This window comes from Corvus hawaiiensis, chromosome 4 (genome assembly GCF_020740725.1).
Source record: "Corvus hawaiiensis isolate bCorHaw1 chromosome 4, bCorHaw1.pri.cur, whole genome shotgun sequence".
Lineage (NCBI taxonomy): Eukaryota > Metazoa > Chordata > Aves > Passeriformes > Corvidae > Corvus > Corvus hawaiiensis.
This window is the reverse complement of record NC_063216.1, coordinates 49,877,557-49,894,360: the sequence shown is the minus strand read 5'-3', so window position 1 is coordinate 49,894,360 and position 16,804 is coordinate 49,877,557. Positions and strand designations below refer to the sequence as shown.

Below are 16,804 nucleotides of genomic sequence, written 5' to 3'. Positions count from 1 at the left end.
GTTTGTATTGCCAATTCACTTCAGTAGCAGATTTCTGAAGAGGATCTGCCAGTTATCTCTCCACCTGCCCTTTGGTTAATAGTATGGATTGCTCTGGGGTGCACGAGTGGCATTTCTTCTGGATACATCTGAAGCGGACACTGCTTTCTGGGATCACACCTGGTGTGCTACAGCTATGGATGGGTGCTCAGGTCAGCCCACGCTACACAAATGCAGTGAATACGGGATCCTCAGCACCAACTGTGTCACTCTGTGGCATTGCAGTAGCTGCTGATAAAGGCAGAGATCTTGAGTCCCTGCTCTCTCATCTTTCAGAGGACTGTCCCATGGGGGCAGAAGAGCAGTGGCCAGCTGGAGCATTGAAGTTATGCTGCTCCAGGGAACACAGATGCTTTTCACCAGCAGAGCATCTGTCCCTTATATTTGCTTAGTTGCAGAAGTGGTTCTGACACCAAGCAACAGGCAGACTAAATATTTTATTTTAAATGGGTTTAGAGTTGCTATTTTTGACATATTAAATAACAGAGCCTTTCTTAATTAAAACAAGTAAAATAAAAATTGTTGGCATTTGTATGTGAACATCTGCAGGAGCATTGTTCTTTATAGTTATTGTACCTTGTGCAATTGTATATTTGGCCAGTGCTGAATCTGAGATTAAAAATTATGTAGAGTATTTGACTCGATGGATGATCTTTCTTTCCTGAGGACTGGAAAGCATTTTTAAATATAAAGAGCAGTAAAATTTGTTGTTCCCTCTCTGTATCTATTTTCACAGGGTATTTGCAGCTATTTGGGTAGTGAGAAACTGCCAAGGCAATCAGCACCAGTGCAGGTGCATTCCACAGCAGAGTGAGGGATTGTGACATATGGGGGGTGGTTTCTGAGTTGGGGAAACCCCAGGGAAGTGCAGAGACCTGCCAGGAGCTGGCAGTATGATGTGGGTGGGGACAGGAGTAATGGCAGACACTCCACTCCCACAAAGGGCAGCCCTAAGGAGCGTGACTGTTTCTTTGGTCCTGTCTAAAGTGTCCCATCCCAAACAAACATTGTATTAAGCAATACTTGGAATCCTTGGTAGCAATGTCTAATGTTTTCCAAATGATCTAGCTTAGTGACAATTATGTGTGAAATTATGATGAAAAGTTCTCAGAATACTGTGTCATACAAATCTAAGAGCTACTTTTGACTAGGCACAGGTAGGTGGTTTTTTCTGGAAAAGGTGTAGTCAAAGGGCAAGATAATGCTCTTTGCTTCTCAAAAAGGACAAAATGAAAATGAGGAAAACAACTAAAGTTTGTCTTTCATCTCTTCAGTTGGTCTCAACAGAATTACTATCTGATCATCAAAGCTGTAGCATCATGAAAGATATGGCAGAGGGTCATATAAGACAAGAAAATTCTAAATATCTCTAAAAATGAGCAGCTCAAAGTCACAAGTAAGGGAAGGTAGTGTTGTGCAAAGAATTGTATTTAACATTTGAATTAAAAACTTCATTTTCTTTATGTTACAGTTTGAGAAATGAGGTACCATCACACACCAGAATCCGTTTTTGATATACTTTGCCCTGCTGATTTAGACATGAAGAATCGTGAGACTCAGACTGGAAACAGTTCTTGTTTCCCACGTTAAATGTTTTGTGAACATGTATGCATTTATTAGCTTGTCTTTTATCTTTCCAGGGACAAATTCTGGATTGTTCAGTTTTTCGCTCAGTACAGGCAAATAACAGACTGATTCCTGAAGGTGTGTCTGCATGGAGTCAAAGATACTTCTGATGTTGGTTTGGAGAGGGTGTGCTATGGCTGGTTTTGTGGTACTGCCTTGGGGCTGCAAGAGAATGAGTCGTGACCTCATGGGCTCTGCTTAGGAAGTTCCTGGTGTGGGTGGTAGGACATGCTGAACAGCAGAAGAACGTGTCTCCAAGCACCCAGGACATAAGATCACAGCATTTCGTTGTGTTTTCTCTCTACAGAGTTTAGGTTATGACCCTGTCTGCCACAAGGGAACCACCACTAGTGACCAAAACCTTCTCAGGCCTCTGGTCCATGTGGTTCACAACCTCTCATAACGTATAATATGCTGGGTGATAGATTTAAAGTTGGTCAGTTTGGTCAAAGCTTATAGTGCAAGAAAGTGTTGTGGAAAGGAGGAGAAAGGCAGATACATCTGTTTTGGACCTTGCCAAGTTTTTGAGAACTAGATTAGTCTTCTGTTGACAAATGAGGGCCTGTAGTATGGATTCAGTTCAGCATGAGTGATTTGGTTTGACAAATTCAAGACCAAACTCAGTCCTGGCAATCAAAGATTATTATAGATATACAGTCTAAAAATTTGCCTATTTTTTGAGAGGTTTCTGGCAGTAAAAATTCTTCTCTTTCAGCCTCCTCCCTTTTGTCCCCCCCCCCCCCCCCGTTCAGTGTAGCACTGGGGATCTTAAATCATCACTGGCAGTGATAAGCACAGTAGTGACTTTTTTGGACCTGCCTAATAATTTTAACTATTCAGTATGCTATTGGTCTGGATAGTGTTTATTTACACTCTTAAGGACTATGCAGTAGGTTGTAAAATGTGTGTTATTGCAGCTGAATAGGTGCCCAGGGCACATAATCATTCAATACAGTAAGCTAGAATTAGAAGTGAAATATAAAAGTGTATTTCCTTTGTGAACTAGAGATAGAAATTACAATTCTTAATGCCTGGTACAGAGAAGAGTCAGTCCTCTCTTGCCCTTCACCTTGTAGCCTTTCTCCTTCTGTAATGAGGAGAGGTCCTGCCAGCAATGCTGTGAATAGTTTGACAGTGTAGCTCTTTCTCAATAATGTGCACTGCAGAATAAAGGGCAAATTACGCTGGGCTAGATATTGCAGGGCAGCTCACATTGGTTTATCCAATACAAGTTATGTCAAGTTAAATGAAGCCCTCATCTTTTCTTTTTTTTCTTAATCTCCAGAACACTGTACTTTCACAGGAAGTGAACTGAACTCCAACCCAAACAAGCTCAGTTTATCACAACTCCGAAAACATATATTGAATATCTTGCTGTGTTCCAGTATCATAGGTCAAAAATACAACCAAGTGCTAATTACGTTGTTTAGTGCAACCATTTCAAAAGTCTATTTCTAACCTTTTTGTTGGTCTCACATTTTCTTATTCTATTAGCAACCCATTTTCTGCTCCCTTCCCTCCCTATTTGACACTTCAGGATGAATAACAAAGCAGTTTTCTAAGTGCATATGCATTTCCTCAAGGAAATCAGGACTTGAGCATACACATTGGTCTTTGCATGCATGTCAATGAAGCATGAATAAAAATATGTCTGGCTTTGCTTGTCTACATGCAAAAGTCTGACCTTCCATGCTTTGAACTCTTGCTCCAAATGCAAATGCATAATTCAAGAGGACTGAGGCAGAATAGTCTTGAGCATAATTTCTGGGTATATGCTTCCTATAGCAAAATACTCAAATTTGAATTATGGTTCTAAACTTCCTCTGCCCCAGGAGAGGTGGTTCCACAGAATGAGGTCAAGGAAATTCAGGGTGCCTAGTGGCTGGGGCAGTCTGCCTTGGCCAGCAGACAAGCGCTGAGGATTGTTTTCTTTCTAGAGAACTTTTCAGGTAAAGTGAGAACCTTAACCGTGAGAATTTCAGATATGAAGGTGAAATAAGTAGGAGAAAACACCTTTGTGTGTCTCGAGACTATACGCAAGAGAGAGAATTGTCTTCCCAAAGTAAACTATTCTAGGTTTGTGCCAAAGTGGAGCTTGTAGAAAAGACAGTCAGGTTCAGGTACTGACAGTTGAGATGGTAGCTAAGCAAATGTTTTGGGATAAGAAGCTTGACTATTGCTTAGGTCTAATTACATCTAATATGCCTAATTCATTGGTTTTTTGTTTGCCCAGATGCCCATAATTCTTTCGAGCGAAATTGTTAGGGTGTCAACCATAGTGTTGCATGTAACTGAGTTAATTTATTAAGAACAAAAATAAATGTTCGAAGGTAAAGGTGGTAGCAATCAAGTAATTTTGTGTCTCAATACATTCTGAAGAAGTGCAGCCCATCATGTCACAGAAAAATGATGTTTAGGAGTCCAAATGTATTATACTATTGCCTATATGCATATTTGTTTTCACTTTCTCACAGAGACAGACAAGGCTGCTGTATAAAAAGAAATGCATACAGACTGGTAGCCTGTGACCACTGGTGTACAGATTTTTTTCTCCTCTGCTGAGTATTTGTCCTGTTTAGAAGTGTCATGGGAAATATTCTTCACTTTATTTTACAGCCCTTGGTAGATGAAGAAAATGAGATATTATTACTGTAGAAAAAAGTCCACCCTGCCACAATTATTTAGCCATGTGCACGCATTCAGATTTTGATATGGGCATATCAAAGACTATTATAGCACAGATTTACTGACAGCTATGGCTACTGGAAGAAGCCTTGCTCACCCTTAAACTACCAGCTAAATTTTCCAGCTTCCACAGAACGAGAAATTCAATCAGTCACTGCTGCCAACTCTGTAAGATATCACCAAAGTTCTCCTGGAAATGATGCAGAGGTATTTTTCAGGGGTAGGTGAGAAAGGTATTTTCTTAAATACTGCATTCCAGAATTGTATGCATTAGTCACATGTATCTTCTGGAATTCTCATAGCTTTTATATGGAGGCTTTAATACTTTTTTGATTCACTCTTCACTGACTTCTCAGAAAAGTCATAAAATTGTTGAAAACTTGTCCAAATGACATCTGGGAAAATACCAAGCAAAATCTTTCTAAAATTCCCAGAATTTACTAAACATTAATTTAGTGCATTGAAATTTTTTTTTATGAAGACATGTTTCTGTATAAAAATTAGACTTCACAGTTAGAGTCTTATAGCTCCTACAGCTTAGAAAAGATTTTCAAAGGTTCTAATGTCTCTGGTGCCTTAAACAATGTTCTCTCAATTAGTTGATTTGAATTTGGCCTAGATCATGCAGGCCTTGGTACATTTTACTTCTCTCCTATTTTATTTCTCCCCTATTTTACTTAATTGGTTTTCATCTTCAGTGAAAAATATGGAATGAAGAACCAGAGTGATATACTCCAGCCTAATTTTGCAACGTGCTTAGTACTAGCTACTAAATTTCTTTTCACTAAGAATCATTTTTTAAATGAAAAAGATTTGTTTGTGCACTTAATTTTCTTTGGTCTGTTTTCATCCTTGGAAAAGTACTGATAAAATAATAGTTGACCATTAGAAGACAGATAAAATAGAATGATGCATCTTCATTACTATCGTATTCTCTCTGAACTATTTTTTTCTTCCTTCCAGGACGGTTCTGTTTACTCTGACCTCTGTAGTTGTGCTTGTCATCACTACTGACTGGATCAGCTGGGACAAGCTGAATCGTGGATTTCTGCCAAGTGATGAGGTCTCAAGAGCCTTCTTGGCTTCTTTCATCTTGGTGTTTGACCTTCTTATTGTCATGCAGGTACACTCTCCTAATGTTCCACTCAGGCTGCTGAGGCTGCCTAGTCACTCTATTTCCTCTAGAGCAAATGGTGTTTAGATAAGGCTACAAAAAGTTAAATAAATGTTTAGTTTGCAATCACTATTAGTAGGGGCATTTTATAACATCATTCTCAGTTAACTTTGCAGAAAAGGCCACTGGCCTTTTATTGTGAAAATATTGCTGATTTCTCTTCTTAGGGTACTAGGTAAGAACTGCATGTCTTTCCAAATTAGAAAGTGTTTTCTGCAAAAATTACATCAGGAAAAGAAACAGAAGCTGGTTGTTTTGTAAATTCAAATCTTCTCTTAGGAAATGAGATAAATTTGGACAAACAAGAAAGAAATACTTCCCCATTTCAAGCATTTATATTAGGTATACACACACTAAGATACTTTAATAGATGAAAATTAGTAATTGCTGTTAAGATTCAGCTTTCCACTTTCATGTGAAAATTTTGTTACTTGATGGCAGGTCCTTGTAGTGTAATGAGTTCTGCCTGAAAGCTTAAGTGGGAAGATAATTCATTGTAATCTGCCTGATGTGTGCTCCTTTGAATCTAGCTGCTAAGAAAGGAATCTGGGTCACGTGTATGTGGCCAAAAACCTTCTTCATGTGGTGCTGTTCTCTCCCCTTTGTGTTTGTCTGTGGTTTGAGCCTTTCGTGAATTCACCCAAAGCTCTGTGAAAAATTAGGTCATTTGGGCTGCGGGAAGGAAGAGGAGCATTGAAGGCCCATGACTTTTGTTCTTAATCCTAGACATGTTAGACTGTTGAACTGAAGGTCAGAAAAGAATTTGAGAAGAACCAATGGGTCCTTACTCTTCAGTATATTATTAGCTCTGCCAGCGGAGAGTATTTCTGAGACACTTAGCTCTCTTTAAAAAGCTATCTGTTACTTGAGTAACTATCATTAGTTACTCAAGGGGACACTCACTTTATCACTGCTGTACAAGGACTTTAAAGCTGCATAGAGTCCTATAGTTCAGTTTTGTTTCCTAATGTCCACCACTGTTCAGTGCTCACTGTTGTTCATGGTTAGAACTGGGAGGATGAGAAAGGAAATACTGTTTTTCTTGTAAGATTGCTGGTGCTTTGTTTTCTCTCCTTTTGAATTTTACATTTTATTTGATGTTTCAAAAAGATTCAGGAGAATGTGTACTAAATGATTGTACTTTACAGAGCCTTATTGAAAGTGTGAATGAAAATAAAGGATGTATCAAGCTATTTGATATTGCATGCTGGGTAGAAAAGCAGAGCTGTCTTCATACAAAATAACTATTAAACTATCCTTTTGACTTTGAAAAATAAAATTCCAGTATTTTGACTTTGGAGTTGCTGAATATAGAGAAGAATTTTACGTGAAAGAGCTTGTCCTGAGCACTCTTCCATATTTTTATAATACAAAGCAAGAGGCTCTTTTAATTTCATTTCTAAGTGATTTTGTGTGATGGAGTTATTTATTTACTTGAAGTTATTTATTTGGACTGTGAAAATATGTTGGCACATTTTATTTATGGCGTAGTTCAACATTGCTACTGCAATAATCTCATGTTGAAAGAGCAAAGTATTAAATCACACAGAATCACAGAATGGGGACGTTTGGAAGGGACCACAATGGATCATCTGATCCAACTCCCTGCTCAGGCAAGGGTCATCCCAGAGCACATTGCACAGGATTGTGTCCAGACAGTTCTTAAATATCTTCAGTGAGGGAAACTCCACAACTTCTCAGAGTAATCTGTTTCAGTGCATGGTCACCTGCACAGTAAAGAAGTTCTTCCTCATATTCAGGTGGAACTCCCTGTGCATCAGTTTCTGCCCATTGCCTCTTGTCCTATTGCTTGGAACCACCAAGAAGAGCCTGGCTTCATCCTCGTGGCACCCTCCTTTCAGATACTTGTAGACACTGGTGAGGTCCCCTCTCAGTCATCTCTTCTCAAGGCTGAACAAGCCCCACTCTCTCAGCCCATCCTTGCAAGAGAAATGCTTCAGTTCCCTAATCATCTTTGTTGCCCTCCACAAGTGAAGACCATCAGGATCATGATCCTTTGACTCAAGTATGCTATAGAATTACATGTCTTTAGAAATTCTGTCTGTTTCACAGATTTTTTTCATAACTTAACAAGCTTTAGCAACAAAACGGCAAAATTAGGGAAAAAAAACCCCAAAAAGGAATGCTTAGTATTAAGAAGGGGTTTTTTGAGGCTAATGTTAAGTAAGAGCACAGATTAATTCAGTTCTAGTTTTTGAGTACAGGCATTTTCTGTCCCTCTGAATGGTAGCATCCACACTGCAAATGTGTTCAGCATGTGACTGTTCAGCAACAAGAGAAAACCGATTGAGTTTGGAAACCCATTTTTAAAGCTGTGAAAAATATTCACATAATTGTAAATGTTGGTTATGCCTTCTTAGTATTATTATAATTTAATACTTGTCTAAGCCCTCCATAGAGCATAGAAAAATTAATTCCTGAGCAATCTCTGCCCTGGAAAGCTGCCTTTTTTCAATTTAACATAACCTAGGCAGACAGGTACAGAGGATAACACAGACAGCTAAATCTTACAGACAGTTATATGTGAGTGATGCTTAAGTGTATGCACAAATTTACCTTTGGTTTCCATCCTGCAACAAACTCTATCTGCCTCTCAGTCCCACCCTTCTTGAAGTGTGCAAAGTCTCCTCTAGTCCAGCTGGGCCACTGGATATTCTCAGGATGGATCAGGGATGAGAAACACAGTAGAAGACAGGGACATGTGACTGAAATGTCAATATGAAAGTTATGACTACAAAAATATTAAGACAATCGAAGAAAACAGATCATGGAAGATTTCAGGACAACAGCAGGACCTCATTGGATAGTGTGACTGGCTTTTCGCTCAGGCTGTGCTCGTACCTTGCTGGGACACATCTCTTCATATCTGCTGTCCCTGGAATGAAGGAAAGGGACCCTGAGTGCTTATTTTAGGTGGCTGCTGTAGATACATCTCCACCTGATTTTACTTGCTGATCTTTACAGTCAGCAGAGCCATCGAGGTATAGTTGGGATGGTTTCAAACATCTACAGTAGGGTAAGATGCAGCAGGCTCTTAGAGGTGCACATTTCTCTCCACTGAAAATAGACTCAATATACTGATATGTTGAATCCAATAACCATCCCTTAAGTCAAACCCAGAAAAAGGATTATAAAGATGGCACGGCTTGAGTCCAGAGCTGCAGCTCTGCAAGGATTCTGCTCAGCTATTTCCACTGCTGGTAAAGGAGACAAAGTAGCATTTCTCTGCCAGTATTTTATCACTGAGATCTTCAGATGGTGTCTGATTCACACAGACAGGTTGATCTCCACTTCTCCTTCTGCTGCCTGGCCATGGTTTGAAAGGAATTTAAGTTTCACTGGGTCTAGGATAGTGTATCAGAGATAACACTTATTTTAGGCTGTTTGAGAGGCAGCAGAGAGGCCTATATTCCAGTTGTGATTTTCCAAACATTATCCAGTGTAAATACAAACACTGATTTTTCTTAACTATAGAGATTTCGTAATAAATACAGATTGTGTCTTTTCTCTCTGAAAAATGACAGGTCAAACTTAGTCCAAATATAGGTGAGCATTAGTTCATTTTAAAGGACATGGGCTTGCTTATAGTAAGAAAGCAAAAACCCTACAGGTTTGTTGGGTTTTCTTCACAGTATGGAAGTGATTAAGGCATTTTCACAATGGGTCAAATTATGCCTACCCTTATAACTGAGATGGCAAGATGCCAACATATGAATATTCCTGGCCCCCATAGCATTCACTGCTGTACATGGACCTCATTAGATTTTTAGCATTAGCTTCAGACTGCGTGCCAGACCACATATATTAAAGCTGGATATGTGTATAATGTAATGCTATTAACATGTAATAAAACTTTTTACTATTTTAATGAAAAGTTCTCGTATTTAGTTCTCTTTCTCAAAGATGTAAAGGAAAAGCTGTCAATTAATGGAGTAAATACAAAAACAAATTGAATTATAATCCCATATTGCAAATACCTCTATTTGAGCAAGTAGACAGTAACTCATGTATTAGTCTATATACTGCCTTTTATTTGTTTATTTATTTTTACTTTTATGATGCCATGTTCTTAGTGACTTTGGTGATGGATGGAAGATGGTTGTGGCTGAATTATTAAACCTCATGTGTCCGAGGTGGCTGAATAGTTTCATCACTGTAGTGTCTTTTGTGAGTGGTTATAGGTTTCTACAGATTTGTGAAAGACCATGGAGTATTTCAGTACTGTGTGGAGTTACACACTGTAGCTCACTTGCTGAACACTTTGAAAGTCCCATGGCAACTCTTAAAACTTACTGCAACTTTTTATCTGGCAGTACAATCAGATACAATGTCTGAGTGATTTAAAAACTACCTGAAAATAGTATTTGATACCAGAAGAAGAATTTATTCTTCAACAAACTGAAGAAACTCTGCAGCTGATGAGTGGAACAGACAGAAGCCAGACAGCATTTATGTACCACAAAGATTCTTTGAAAAGGCTCTTGTAAGTGAATCTTTAACTACACTAGCAAAATAATTCCATTAATATCAAATGGGATTACATTTGTAAATAAAGAGAATAGTATTTTGTCCTCCAGGGTAGCTTGAAAGAAATGAAGGTCAAAGAGACTGAGATGATGAACAATATTACTTTATGACTAGTGAGGGATCTCTGCCTATGTAGATATAGGGATATCAGCAGGTGGATTTTTCAAATCTTTTTCATAGGATTTTTGTATGTAAATTGCTTTAACACGTAACTGTCATGCTTTAACATGACACTGCAGTTGAAAATCAACATATTTAATTTCTCTTTTTTGTTTTGTTTTCTGCAGAATGTTTGGTCTTCTGTCTGTCATAGAGTTTTATAAAGGGAATTAGAAGATTAAGAAATGCTTAGGATCTCCTGTATGTTTGCTTCTAGTTCTTTATATCTTCTGGGGCAAAAGAAAAGGCAAAACCGCCACAAATCAACCATTTAATTTATCTACTTTGTAATGTTAATTATGTTTTGTAGATGTCATTGTTAAACTGTAACACAAAAATATTATCAATCAAAATGTTTTGATTAAAATCTAGTGGGATGTTTGAGTACATTAAAAAACATAGCACCCAACAGCAAATGCATAGAAGAAGATATAATTTGGTTGGATAGTTAAAGATTGAGTAGAAATATGGTCTTGTTTACATAAAGTGTATGAAGACTTGATTTTTAGAGTTTGGTTTGTTTGTTTGTTTTGGTTTTTTTTTTTTAGAAAATCTATTTAAGTCTGGAAATGTAATTTGATGCGACTTACTGGATTTCCACTCAGTAATTTGATAGAATTCATTTACATGTATACAAACCAGAGGGCATCCTGACTTACACTTTAAACAGAATATACAGGTATAGTGGTTTTCCCTTGAAACAGATAAGCAAGAAATGATTTTTTGTTCACAGACAAAACAGGATATATAAAATAATTTTTCATTCCTGTCAGAGTAAACTATCTCAGATGTACATTTGATTCAAGAGTGTTATATAAGCTTTTTTTGTTTCCTAACAAGTGTTAAGTACTGATGTATAGCTTGTTCCAGAAGTTGCCAAACTTTAAAGGAAAATATCCTTCTAAAAACCTCCCATTAAGGACAAAAACTTCTGAAGAAGTAAGCATGTGAATGTCAAGGTACTTTTCATTGTATCTTTTCTAGGTTTTGTAGCATTTGAAAACATTTTAATAGAAGACAAGTCCAAACCTGTAAGAAACATCTGTGTTAAGTTAGCAAATAGCTTTTGCATCATCTCTGACATTCAGAATTTCTCTATGTGAGAGGTTGCTATGGGTTTTTATTCATGCACTACTTGCCCTTTCAAGATGTGAACTTAGCAATAAGGGCAGGTGACCAGTGAGAGGTTTTTCCGATGAGTCAGGGTAGATGGAAATTCACCTTTAACAAAACTGGTGACAGATCCAGCTCCATTACTGGTGCCTGCAGGTTTTACAGGGAGGAGCCATATACCCTGGACTACTTTTGTCAGAATTATGTGGAGTGTTTCATTCCACTCAGAGTATATTGCTTTTCACTAGCAGATTTTAGACACACCTGTCAACCAGCATTACAGAAATGGATAACCATTTTGAAGACACACTTGTACTAAGCTAATTGTGCAATGTTTGCCGAAGGATCCTGCTGTGAGGGCTGGCTCTGTTGAAGTGTATCTCCCACGGCCTTCAGGTCTCTGAAGGAGAAGGGACAAGTTCAAGTGGGGTAACTTTGGAAGAAACCTTTCTGTAGCAAGTAAAAGATTTTCCTTCCTGCAGTCTCTCACACAGTAAAGACTTTTCCCTCTTCTTTTGTCCTTTCTACATCCTCATCTATCTATGGCTTGTGGAAGTGTTCCTTATCAGTACTGATGTAAAATATTCAAAATAATCCTGAAAATAAAATTGAATTAAAAGACTAGAAAGGAACAGTATTGATCTACAGCTTCACTTCATTTGTACTTACTATGAAATTCCAGTGACATACCTGAGTATATTCCTAAATACCATTTAACCAAAAAAATTATGTTTCTCATGCCATTATTGGCACCATGGGCATTTCTTTGTAGTGGGTCAGATGTGGATCTTTCTTGCCTATCCTAGATTTCTTTTCTTGAATCTGCCCCTACAGCTGCTACTTATGGATTTATAGCTGCACTGAATTTCTTGGTCCCAAAGTGCTCTGGTTTTTTTTCCCTGAGAGTCACTGCTTTGAGCGATATCGAGCCTCTCACCTTTCAATTTTGAACACAGAACAGTAGCTCTCCTGAGCTCCACTTTCATCCATCAGGCATCTGTTCTCTCTTAACTTTCCTGTATCATCTCCCTGTGGCTGGTAACAAGGGAGTAAGTTATTTCCTGGATGTTGTGTACTAAGAGGGACAAGTTAGTGTGGTCCCAGAAATGGCCAGCTCAGGAAAAAGCACACAGAAGTGCAGTGTCCTACAGAGTGAAATGTCCCTGCCCATCTCCTGTCAGGGAAGTGAGGCTCTGAGTTATCAGGGCATGAAGCCTCCACACCTCCTTCACTTTGTTGTTTTCTGAGGACAAGGCAAAGAGAATAGAAATGTATTATACTTCTATGTCAGAGAATGAAATAATGCATTGATAATCCAATGCTTTTATTTTAAAGGAAAAGGCTTTCGAGTTTAATGAAAGTGTAGGTAGTGTTAATGTGAAAGGGTGATGAGGGGCAAAGAGTGCAGCATTGATATGTGTAATTAAAACCCAGAAGTTTCTGTTGAAATATTTTGAAGATCCAATGGGATGTAAAAATTCCTTCTAAAAATCCTTGAAACCTTCTTTTGCCCCCTTGCCAGACCCCACTATAAAGTACAGTTTATTTCTTCAAGTCTTTCAGTTACTTTGGGACTAAAGAAATTATGAGCAAAATAATTTTGTGCTGAGAAAAGGTGGGGGCATCTTGTCCCTTATTGCACATTATATACCTCACCATTTTAATGAGCAGTCTGGTTTTCCTTGCAGTGTTATCATTCTGTGCTTGTCTAGTTTGATAACTGGTGCCATCATTTTATGCTGTGGATTTTATTAAAGAAGACGTGTGAAGTACAGTATTTTTACGTACATTTCATCCTTTTTACTGATTGCAGATGGTTAAATCTTGCTCGGATGCATTATATTTATTTCAGGCATCATAAATTCAACCCCAGTGTTTTCTTCGGCTGCTGTAACTTGGTGTATTTGTGCTGACCTGAATCCTCTTGTGCCAATTTACACTGGCTGAGGGCTGAGCCCTTTCTTTAGCTCTGTCACTTAGTTCCTCATTTGTGGAAAAGGAACAACTGTAGTTCTTTTCTTTCACTAGTTGTGTGATTGTCTGCTTAATCCCCCAAGGTGCTCAGTGAAGGAGGCTGTCTGACTTGGTACAGCTTCTAGTGTAATCAGGCACCAGTCCCAGCTGGAGCCTCTTGGCTCTGAGATGACTACACACAAAATGAATTAGCTGAAAAAGCTTCTCATTTGTCACAGTCATTCCCTTTTACCCTGACAATGGGTACATTGTGACACTGAGGCCCTTCTTTGGCAGGGCAGGTATTTGCCTGAAATAACAAAGCAGTTCTCCAAAAGTAGACCCAGCATTTTCACATACTGCCTCTGGAAACCAACATATCCAGCCCAAACTCACAAAAAACCATGCACTTATAGGAATAAGAAAATCTGGAAATGTTTGCAAGTTGCAAGTCTTTCACAGGACTATTTTCATCTTTAATAGCAAGGAGAGCCTTTTCATAGATTCTGCTGTAAGTGTGTGATAGGCTTTGTTATTGTGGGGTGTATGTCTGAGAAATATTGTATTGCTTAAGAGTATATTGGGGTGATTTATGTTTATATAAAAGTAATGGTGACATTCAGATAATTTCAACTCTTCACAGCAATGCTCTGTGAGTGTATTATTTTACTGTAGAAATCTGCTTTGTTATGAGTGTTACACAGACTTTCATCTGAAAATGAAAAATCTGAGATGAGACTGAACAGGTTCAGCTTCTTTCTAAGTGATAGAATTGCTTGAAATTTTTAAATGCAAGCAGTGAATGAAAAAGAGAAAGATAAACGTTGGTTTGCCTTCATTAGACAGAGCACTGCCTTGTGACAAGTGTTATGCCCGTCCATATCTTACATTTAGCTACATGGCATACTGCATATACAAGACTTAGGGACAGGTTGTACAGAGCATACAGATCCACCTATCTGTAGATAGATCCACCTATCCACAGTACTGAGTTCAAGTAAGAAGAGGGAGGAAGACTAGCTTGGTTGCTCTTAATCAAACCTCAGACGGGAAAAGGAGCAAAAATATGCTTGATATTGTTAGTCTAGCTGCGTTACTTCTGCAAAGCTGATTGAATGGCAGATTTTATACTTTCTTGAAAAGTTTGAGGCCTGTAATATGAGACATTAACAAAAAGACTGAATTACTTTTATTGCCTCTGACTTTTTCTAACATGCTACAAAGCTGCTGCTTTCATTTGTATAACAAAACAGACATAGAATCACTGAGTGTCTTGAGGTACCAAATACATTAGATATTTTTGCATCTGTTATAATCCAGACTTTACTGAGCCCATCAATAATAATTTGTTTTCATATGTATAGAGGAGGGGAGGTATTCCCTAGTGCTTGTAGTGATTTGAAATTATAGCTGCGATGGTTTCTGAGTTTCAACTACCATTTAATTACTCAGCTATACTGTGTTTGACATCATGTCCCTCTGGATCATAGCTGTTGTGTAAGTGTGGCCTTCAGTCAACCAGGTTTCTAGTTTCCTAGAGGTCAGAAGCTAAAAAATTTCCCTCTTCTGGAATCTGACCGTGCTTTCTTCTCCATCCTGTAATGCTTGTTAGGAAAAGGAGATACCCCAGAATAACACCAGATCTGACAGATAGATTGGGCACCAGGACTGCATAACACAGTGTGAATCTGTGTTTCCCACTGGAGCAGCAAAACAAGTAAATCAACATGTCTATAGAGTCTCCCAAATGGTCTCAGTAGAGTGCTGCAGCTGACTTTGGACTGTACTGCGCCTTGGCTGGTCCCCAAAAAATTAACCTCTTCTTTATCTCTTCCTAGCACTCAGATAGTATTTGCAATATAATTTTTCATTAAGATTCCTTCGATCCCTGCCTGAGCCAATGGGTGCTGTACGCACATCAACACATCATCGCTGTTGTTGGAATGGTATGAACAGAGACAAAGGTGATGTTGATCAAACTGGGAAGGAGCTCTAGTTTTCACCTTACTGTCCCCAGCACTTGTTTGACTGCTGCAGTAGCCGGCAATGCTGAACTTGGCTTGATACCTCTAATGCCAGAATGACAGAATCTCAGGCAGTGTGTGATGGTACCATGTGCTTTCATCTCCCACTTCATTAGCAGAGAGGGCAGCCACAGGCATGGAGGAGATTATCCAATAGCAACCAATGCAAGGTGGAGCTGTCAAAGCCTCTGAAATCAGTCACAGCAGGCATGGAATCCATTTATCCCTGGATGAAAATAGCTGAATTAAAGAGCTGCTTTCAGAACTGGCCCTGGAGAGGAGAGTGTGTGTCCTAAGGCAGCCTGGTGCTGGGAGTGGTTTGAAGCACTTAGGAGGGTCATAAGGGAGAAAGAAGCCCAGGCCCAGCAGTCCAAGCCTGGCCACCTCCAGCTCATAGCAGATATTTGCAAGCAGTTCCCTGTCTCTGCATAAAGGTAATGGTGGCAGCAGGATGGTCCTGCTGTGCAGGGCAGCACATCAGCAGAGAGAAGGACTTGAATCTGCCTTAATCCCCTGAAATGGTCTCCCTCCATCCAACAGCACTTTACGGTGCACCAGAGGCACAGGGGGAGGCACAGACCAAAGGCAGTTGCTGGTGGTGCCCCACTCCTGGGCAAGTACTTGTATGGTTCCAGTGATGCTGGCAGGGCTGCTTTTCTGCTTTGGCCACCCAAATTTGGCCATCACCTTCAAGAAGCTTTTTTTCTAACCTGGCCAACTCTGTTTCCATCTTTTTCGAATATCGTAGAAGCCTCTGGAGCACTGCACTTCTCAGTGCATTCATGGCTTGCACCCCTGCCAGCAATAATTTAGTGATACAGTAAGTCAGAAGACCGCACTGTAGTTGTTCTGGCTGGTAATGGTCATTTTGGCTGTGATTTTATTTCATCTTTCAGGGAGACATTGAAACTCTTCCTTTCACATAAACCCAGCTTCGATTTCACTCTCCATCAGTTCTCACTGAGCTTTGCTGTGATGTTGTTTCCCGCATCACGTACCACACATGGAATTAAATGATGGAAACTTGTGGCTAGGTAATCCATTCTGTTGCCTATAGATGAAAATGAGAAAACAGTGTACACCACTTTGTAATGTATCTCACTATGGATTTAAGGATATAATCCTATAATCCTTCTTGGATGGCTCTTTACTTTTAGTTTCACTCAGGTGGTTTTTGGGATTGACTATATACAATGCACAGCACACATTGGGCATATAATGAAATTTCATTCCACTTCAGAACCATGTGCCCAAAGTGGAGAAACAAATAATTCTCAACAGCAGTACTGATCCCATGTATATCACACAATCTGTTTAGGAATAGGTGGCAGAAAAGAAGTGATTAAGTGATCTGCTTTATCAGACAGCTAGAGTTAGAGTAAACAAAAAGGATTGCTGTTCCATGTCAGGAGTACGAGTGTACATTTTTTGGTCTTGATCTGGCCTGGTTTTTGCAGACTGTGTGCTGGAGAAAGCTGCCCAG

General features: G+C 39.1%; 1 protein-coding gene across 7 annotated transcripts in view; it reads left to right on the top strand.

Annotated features, from left to right (window-relative positions):
• TMEM117 (transmembrane protein 117) overlaps positions 1–16,804 on the top strand; it is a 195,096-nt gene that overhangs the window by 148,116 nt on the left and 30,176 nt on the right. For all 7 annotated transcript variants that reach the window (XM_048301544.1, XM_048301543.1, XM_048301542.1 and 4 more), the window contains one exon: positions 5,314–5,473. In XM_048301544.1, the coding sequence (XP_048157501.1) occupies positions 5,314–5,473 (160 nt within the window). The remainder of the gene's footprint in view (positions 1–5,313; positions 5,474–16,804) is intronic.